This window comes from Nicrophorus vespilloides, unplaced genomic scaffold, assembly GCF_001412225.1.
Source record: "Nicrophorus vespilloides isolate i.1.1-1 unplaced genomic scaffold, Nicve_v1.0, whole genome shotgun sequence".
NCBI classification, from domain to species: Eukaryota; Metazoa; Arthropoda; class Insecta; order Coleoptera; family Silphidae; genus Nicrophorus; species Nicrophorus vespilloides.
In genome coordinates, this window is record NW_017098475.1 from 1 (window position 1) to 8,790 (window position 8,790).

An 8,790-nucleotide genomic window follows, 5' to 3' on the forward strand; every position below is an offset into this window, starting at 1 on the left:
ATTTAAAACATTTAAATTGAAAAATGTTACTTTCAGCCAATTATCACTTTTTATAAATTCAGAATCGTGCGACTATTGTTTCATCGCACATCTGTAAAAAGCATTAAACAATTAAATTCAGAAACCATTGATTCATATAGGGATGCAAAATTACTGCAATATAAGAAATTATAATTTATGTAATGCCCATTAGGTAAAGATTTTGATACCAATAGTTCGCGGTTTTGCAATGTACAATTTCCATTTGACATTTTTTTTTGCACAAAGTCTTTGTCGACATTACATGGATGGAGCGCTATCAATGAAAAATCTAACACAAGTTTGCCACTGCATCCCTCTCAAGATGACGTTTTGGTTTACAAGCTTAAAGACATCTTCTCCTGTTGATCTCTCCTTCAATTCACAACAGAAAAACTGGCTTATAATTTTATCAGCTTTAATCATTCTTAAAAAGGAAATTAGTTGAGCTTTGTTGCTGATGTCCGTATTTTCATAGATTTGTAAGGCCCACAAGTGTTTGAGTTATTTTTTGCTTCAGCAACTTAAGAAAGCCGAAGGCGTCCGAATCAATATATTTTTCGCAGCACACCTAGAATATATATAGTATAGCATAATACCATGAAATAAGTTTATAAAATAGTATTGTTACTAAATATATAATATATGAAAAGTGATCCATTTCAGTAATCTAAATCACTATAATTCACTATTTTCAAAAAGTACCAAATTTCTCTTTTTCATTGAAAATTTGCTGAAATTTATTAAAAAAATAGAGACAACTTAATTTTATTGTGTTTTAATAGGAATCCAAAGAAATATTTATTTTTTATTTTATTTAACTATGTTCAATTAATAAATTGTTCAATATTTCCAAGCAATTGCATCAAGTTTATTACAATTAACAATAACTTAGAAACAGAGCAGCAACAATTTAAATTTTATATAAACATTATATATCGAGTGCCTCTTATATTACTATAAAATTATAAAAAATATAGGTCCCATGGTGTAATGGTTAGCACTCTGGACTCTGAATCCAGCGATCCGAGTTCAAATCTCGGTGGGACCTGCGCATTACTTTTTATTTCTTTTTTCCAACCCTCATACTACCCCTTATTTTTTTTTGCACTTGCCTACATAGTATAAAGTATTATAGTCCACATCTCCTTTTAATTCTCGGAACCCTCTGAGGGATCGCCTCCGGTTACGATTTTTAATAATCAAATCCCGTCACGATGATCGCGTTGTTTGTTCGTGATTTTAAAAATTATCAGATTTTAATATGGGGTTTCAATAAAAAAAATTGCAAAAAAAAAATGTTGAACCCTCCTTGCGTTCAACACCCCTTGTTTTAAGCAAAGAAAAATCAACAAACAAAAAATGCGAGCCTTACGTTCTTTGCAAACAGATTTTTTTTTGAAAAAATGAAAGAAACAATTTATGTAAAATATATTAATTAATACTTTAGTAATTGATGAATCTAACAAATTTTAGAATAAACAATAAAAAAAAAATTAGATAATAAGCGGCTATTTATTCTTTTGTCTAATTATTTGCGTAATTGTTCCAATAAAAAAATATTTTAGTTACAACAAAAAAAAAGAAGATATTTATATAATTATAATCATAAATAATTATCTAATAAAAAGGGCTATTGACCATAGGTCTTTCGCCTATTTTAGTTATTAGTACATCGAGGTCGATAGTTTTTTGCGAGGAAAACTTCTAACTCTTAATTGAAATAACTAAAATTATTGGTATTGATTTTGTTGAAAAATTCTTTATATATAGAAACAAACCATTAATGTAATTCATAAGTTACTTGGCAAGTATTAAGTAAATATTATCCAAATTTAAACTAAAAAACTACATTTTTAACTATTATATGTTATAATTATGTATAAACATATTATTTATTTGATTTATTGATGAGAAAAATATTATTTATTGCAGAAGCAATAAGTTAGGTTCTACCGAGATTTGAACTCGGATCGCTGGATTCAAAGTCCAGAGTGCTAACCATTACACCATAGAACCTTCATATTTTTTTTTCTTTTGGATCAGTTACTAACTTATTGTATTATACTTCAATTTGCTTTAATATGAAAATTTAAATATAGGAAATATTGAATATTATTGTTTTTAGTTAACCTTGTTAAATGTGTTCTTTCATAAAAACATAAATAGAATTGTATGGCATTCACAAATTATTCAATATCTTGGATAAATGGCAATCTAATCACAGAATACAGAAAGAAGGGTAGTTGTTTGGCTTCTTGAAGAGATGATGAAGGTAGTCCTCTTTTCTTAATATTAGTTCATTTTCCTGCTTTACATACAAATTCTGCTATCTAGGTCCGAAATTACAAAAGATTCATTTAGCGCCTCTTTGCTATTTTCAAAGATTAGCCAACAAGAGTAGCCAACATTTTCTTGATCTTAGCAACATAGCAAATAATCTCTAAAATCCCTGTAAATACTCAAAATCAACTAAACAAAAGAACAGTAACCAATAGTAAACATATCTAGTACATGTAGTAATTATATAATAATTTACTTACCTCTGAGTTTACAGCAAAAAATATTGAAAATATCACTTCGTCACAACACGCAAAACTTGGATATTAACTGTAAACTACACCCTGTTAAATTTCATTGTTACACTAACAAACGGGATTATACTTTAAGATAGGAATGTACTGTCTCGTATACTGTTGTAAAATTTGATATATTACGCGTTATGAGCTTAAATATTAATATTTTATTTCTTTACACTAAAATAATATTATTTTTTATAAAAAATATAACGTTAAAAAAGAAGTAATTTATCTGTTGTATTTTTTAAACTGTATAATTTTTATTAATGAACTTGTCTATATTATATATTGTATATGGTTTGATTAAGATAATTAATAATAATAGAAACTTAATACAATAAAATTATTATTACTTTTCTTCATATAGTCTTTTCAGTAGATTAAAAAAGTAGTACAAATTCAATAAAGAATAAATTTATTATATAATAAAAATGAATCTGCATTGAATTTACTGTACTTACATATTGAAGAACCTGAGAAATATCTATGGATTTTAATACACAAAGTTCAATTTATAAATTTTAGTTTTATTAATAAAGTTTATGTTACATTTTAAATAATGGACAATTTAAATATTCAAATAGAACACTTTTTTTTGAGAAAATTCCGAAATGCTGATTTAATTCTAAAGTAGACAAGTAGGAATTATGTATGGAACAATACATCTTATAAATTCGCTCCACGGCAATTGCGTTCATTTAACTTAATTTGAAATCTGGATTTGGCATAACTAGGACCAGATTTAAGCGATACAACATTTAATCTCCTGGGTTTGTTAACATTAACTTTTGACTTGAAGAAATCCCAGAAAAAGAAGTTTAAAGGCAGCCAATTCTCATCGACCACGGAATGCCTCGTACAATAATACCATTGTTTCACGTGATGTGCAGGAAGTGGTTCCGTCCTTTTAGAACCACGTATGTTCGAGATCCATACAATCCTTTTTTTCTTACTGGAACACTATATAATGAGTAATACATTATTATTAAAGAAATGTGAAAATAAAAGATAATTAGCATTTCTCAAGCTAATTGTCATTCAAACAATATTAGTTTTACATTAATATACTTCAGTTTTTTTTTTAAGTTCAAGAAAACATTAACATTGCAATTTGTGTAATTGTTCTAAAACTTCCTAAATATATAAGAAATTTATTTGTGAATAGTAGAACAGTATAGTTTTGCTTATTTATCTTACTTATTGAAAATGTAGAGTTAATAAAAGAATCCTTTAAAGATTTTTTATTTTCTTTTATTAGTATTAACGGGCATTTAAATCTTAAGAATGTTCAACACTAGTGGAACGTATTTTTTTTTCACATTATTCGAATTTGCGAATTGAGTTTGATTTAAACAATATTTGAGAAATAGTTGAAAATATTTCGTCTAATCCTAATTACAATGATTTTCTTAAAGTGTGTTTAAGTTTTTGTACTTTTCTATAGTTAAATATTTAATTTCCTACAACCGAATGATAAAGACTGCATCAACGTGCCGTTCTTTGATAAAACTTACTTCTGTCTGAAAATATGGTATACATTTAATTATTTTTTTTTGTCCAAAAATATACGTTTGCGAAAAAAATCAAATAAAATTAATTCATTCAAAATTCATTTTATTATCACTATATAACTATAATTTTAGTGTAATCCAAATTTAGTTAAAGTGAGATAAAGCCTTGTTGAACATATATAACTTTTAGACGAAATTTTACCTTATTTATATGAGGAAATTTATTGGAATTTCCTCTTACTGTTAACATAATTGATTCCATACATGTTTGTAATGTTATAAAAACGTTATCAAGAGTATTTCTCTTTAATTTATTAAATGCATCTTTCATATATTCAATCAATTGATCAGTTACAAGCTTCATGTTGTAGTGATTGAATAGAGTTAAAGACCCAAATCGGTAGTGGTTGTGACTTAAATTGGATATTCCAACCATCAGTAGAACCGTGATCTAATTTTTATTTGTTCTTCATATACTGTAATAGCAGTTGCAAGATACCATGACACTGTTCTTTACCAAATTGATTCAATTTGGCTTCTATGTAAATTCATGTTATTTGTGTTAAGGTTTCCTTTTTGAAATTACAGCGGTGAATAATATATTTTTCTTAAAAAAAAAACTAATTTTTGGTGTTCAAATTCCAATTTAACTCAAAAGCATTGACAGTCGTTGCGTTTGAGTTAAATTGCATATGTTATGTTATTTAGTTATCTATTTAAACAATACCAATATAATGAATATTGACAGTTGCTTTTGAAACTCTAGATAATATAAGATTTTCTTTCAAATATATACCATATTTTTGGATAGAAGGAGTATTACATAAGCATAGAGTATGACTAGACAACCTGTGTTTGTTACCAAGTTATACAATTTTATTGGTTACCTACAAACATCAAGTTACAATGGTTCAATCTAAGCGCGGGTCCAAATTACATGAAAAAACAATTTACTGTACAAATTTGTACATTGCTTTGTGTCTGTTTTCAGTTTATTTATACAAAGTTTTGTTTTGTAGTTGCAATGTAATAAGTTGACATTATATAAAAATTTTCAATGTATAGTGCACACAGAGAATTAATTTTATAGTTGACGTTTTAAAAATTTCGCGCAAATTGGATTTGATGTATTTCTTGTTGAGAATTTTTAGCTGCTTGTGGCGTCGGTTTATATAGCTTTATATAAAAGAGAGCGGTGCGCCTGGGGCCCACCTGGGGCGAGAGTTAAGTTGAGAATATTATACGTACACAAAATACTAAATGGATGTGGGACGAGGAGGGGGCCCTCCGATGAAAGAAGAACTTTTGACAGGTGATCTCTGAGCGCAGCGTGCAGCACGACGAGAGCTGCTCCCCTTTTCCTTGCAATTCCACGGTTTTTAAATGACTTTTTCAAACGAAACATTGATTGCGGGTATACGAACGACCACGTGCTCTCTCGCCGCACCACTCTTATGTAGTAACAACATCTGCACTTTCTTTGCTGCATTCACATCGTGTTACATTTTTCATTTTGCAGCAGGACTGAAGACCGAAACTCTGCAGAACCTGACCAAGTCGCAGCCGCATTATCCGTCCAGCCCATACCAGATACCGGAGACTTTCGATGGCATCTACACTACACCCTACCAACCCTCCGGTGGATGTTTCTATCCCAATCATCTATACAACAGGTAATCAATTATTATCTACATTTATATTAAAAGTTACTTGTCAAGTACCGCGTTCAGTATCTATGACTATTGTAGCTTGTTTCATAAGTTGCATTTCCAATAATAATTTTATTTCCAAAAATTCGGTTGAAAAATCCTGATTTAAAGTAACTTAATTGTTTTCTTAGCAGCAACATAATTAGGGTTTGCATAACATTTAATAAAAGTTTAATACATTAACAAAAAACAGTACAATTTTACTTACTAAAGAAAACAAAATTCATTTAATACTTAATCAGACCAGGCAAAAAACCTTTTGAAATTAGTCAATACGTATCTAAATGACTCATACTTCTTCAATTTTTTGTTATTTCAACGACAGCTATAGTATCTTCAGATAATAGTCATACTTCTTCAATTTTTTGTTATTTCAACGACAGCTATAGTATCTTCAGATAATAGTGAAAGATGTTATTAATTGTGTAAAAATTAGACAAACATTAGACAAGTTTTTTGAAGAAATTTATATAATTCGAAAACCGAGTTTTCTCCAACTTAATAACTTCGACTTAAAATACAAAAAAATATTTTGTAGGAAAGTTGAGATTCGAAAATCAGTTTTTTTTAAGTTGATCAGTGCAACTTCTCCATAAGTAGAATATTTCTTAGTTATTGCGTTAGTTGCATTTTTGGTTTTTCAGTAATAGAAAAGTTCCAAAGTGTAAAATGCATTTTGTAGAATTTTTCAGATTATAAACACAAGTTAATTGTTTCTCAAAATACTGATATTTGTTGTACTTATCTGTTCAGGATGTACTATGGAAGAACTTCGTTATTTGACGATTAACGAGATAATTTTCGATTTCAAATTACTGAAAATTACTGAAATTATCGGTATTTATTATCAAAATTTCGGTAAAGATATTGGTCGGTAGAAACCGGTTATTCAGTTTAACAATGAAACATCTATACATAATACAACAATATACAATTAAGTTTTTTTTTGTCTGGTGAAAATTTTTGATCTTTTAAACAAAATATTAGTTTTCAGAATTTTAGGTAATAAATAGAAAAACAGAGAATAAAAATAAATATTTTATATAAATATATGTTGATATTATTTATAAATAGTTTGTTAATAATAATATTGTGTATGGATGTAGATCGACGACACCCGGTGTGGTCCATGGACAGGTACAGCAGGCTGTGAGTCAGGCAGTCGCGCAAATCCCAATCAAAGAGGAGCCCAACGACAGGGAATATCAAGGTAAATCGATCAAACCTAATCAGGGTACACAGATTGCGCATACCGGGGACTTCGGCCCCAACAAAAGCTCCGCAAATTCATTTCGAGTCTAATTAATATAAATGAACTTTAATGGTTATACCCTACGCGGATCATCAACACCCCTCACTCTCTCATTAATAAAAGCTCCGTATTATATGCAATATTATAATCCATCTAGATATTAGCATTTTGACTCTTATTTAATAATAAATTATCTACAAAATTAAAAAAAAAAACGAAAAATATTTTATATCTAAGATTGTAATAAATATGCAATAGCTCTGAAGCTTAAATGTAAACAGTATGGGTGTAAAGACTGCGCTCAATAGTATGTATGTGTATGTACAATAAATTTTGTATATTTTTAAAAATAAATTTATAGATTCATGAATATATTGAAAAATATATAATTAATTTACTCTACATCTTTCAGTAACTAGATATAATTCAGAAATATTCTGTTTATTTTTCCATATGCATAATATTGGGTGAAGTAAAAAGTTTTGAGCGTTTTTCGTTAGATCTCATGATGTATACGTTGCATCTTGTCATTCTATACTGCGACTTAAAGGCGACATAACACTTTTAAAAAAGTTCTTCGACAGTTTTGTGTTTAGTGAGAATCCAGTTGTGTGTTAAAGCATTCTAAAATGGAAGCAAAAAAAAGAGAAAAATCTATACATTCCTCAGTACCACTACGAACAAGGAGAAAAGCAGAGCAGGCGGCCAAAAAATGTGTTGTTTATGGACAAAATACAGTATGGAATGCAACAGCAAGGGTTGGTTCCAATGCTTCCGTTCAGGTAATATGGACGTCGAAGATGAGATATGCTCTGGTAGGCTAATCGTCGAAAATGTTGATAAAATCATGGAAATCGTCAGGCCGGCATGCGAGTACTTATTCCACTGCCCAGGAACTGAAGATTATCCAGAAAACCGTTTGGAACATTTGCATAAGGCTGGTCTCAAGAAGAAGCTCGATGTATGGGTGCCATACGAATTGACGCATTGCCTGCGATTCTTTGCTGAAACGTAACGAGATCGATCAATGTTTGAAGCGGATAGTGACTGGCGATGAATAATGAGTCACATACAACAACAACAGGCGAACAAGATCGTGGTCCAACCGAGGTGAGCCGCCCAAAACAATCGCCAAGCCCGGATTAACGACCAAGAAGGATTTGCAGTTTGTTTTGTGGGATTGGAAGAGAATCCTCCACTATGAATTCGCCAACAGGAAGGGTGTTGTGGTCCATCAAGACATCGCCAGGCCAGGCCACATCTTTAAAGACTCAGACCCAGAAACTCCGAGAGCTTGGATGTGAGGTTAACTTTGTTAATTTTATCGTCGAAATAAAGAGAAAAAACATTCAGAATTTGTTACTTCACCCAATATTTTATCATTGCAAGAAAATAAATCTATTAAATATTAGCTAATATAAATTATAAAGCATATTATTAAGCGGTAATATTATAAACAGTATTTCCTGAAATTGTCCAACTGCAATAAAAAAAACTTTAGTTTTTTTTTTAAATAGGAGCTACTATTATATATATCTGTTTGATATGCATGTCTTCAATATGCAAGTTCTTGCATGCTAATATTATAGTTGTTATTATTGTCATTATTTGTTGTCAATTTGCATTACGAAATTACAATTTATTCTACTTGTGTTATAATAATTTATATCATGTTATACTATTATACTATGTGACATAGCTTGTTCAAATTGCTATGATAT

The 8,790-nt window shown here is 29.5% G+C and overlaps 1 protein-coding gene, 2 non-coding genes and 1 pseudogene across 5 annotated transcripts; 3 read left to right on the top strand and 1 right to left on the bottom strand.

Moving 5' to 3' along the window:
* Nucleotides 1-997: 997 nt before the first annotated feature.
* Trnaq-cug lies at nucleotides 998-1,069 on the top strand. Its single transcript has one exon. It is a non-coding gene; the product is annotated as a tRNA-Gln (tRNA).
* An 896-nt stretch (nucleotides 1,070-1,965) lies between these two features.
* On the bottom strand, nucleotides 1,966-2,037 carry Trnaq-uug. The gene has a single exon. It is a non-coding gene; the product is annotated as a tRNA-Gln (tRNA).
* Nucleotides 2,038-5,327: 3,290 nt separating this feature from the next.
* LOC108562537 (ETS translocation variant 4-like) lies at nucleotides 5,328-7,027 on the top strand (the record flags this gene model as incomplete). 3 transcript variants are annotated; one of them, XM_017920913.1, is given in 3 exon segments in its annotated part: nucleotides 5,328-5,567; nucleotides 5,628-5,781; nucleotides 6,924-7,027. In XM_017920913.1, coding segments are annotated over 3 exon segments (334 nt in total), but the record flags the coding sequence as incomplete, so codon positions are not given.
* A 671-nt stretch (nucleotides 7,028-7,698) lies between these two features.
* On the top strand, nucleotides 7,699-8,373 carry LOC108562536 (annotated as a pseudogene).
* Nucleotides 8,374-8,790: the final 417 nt, after the last annotated feature.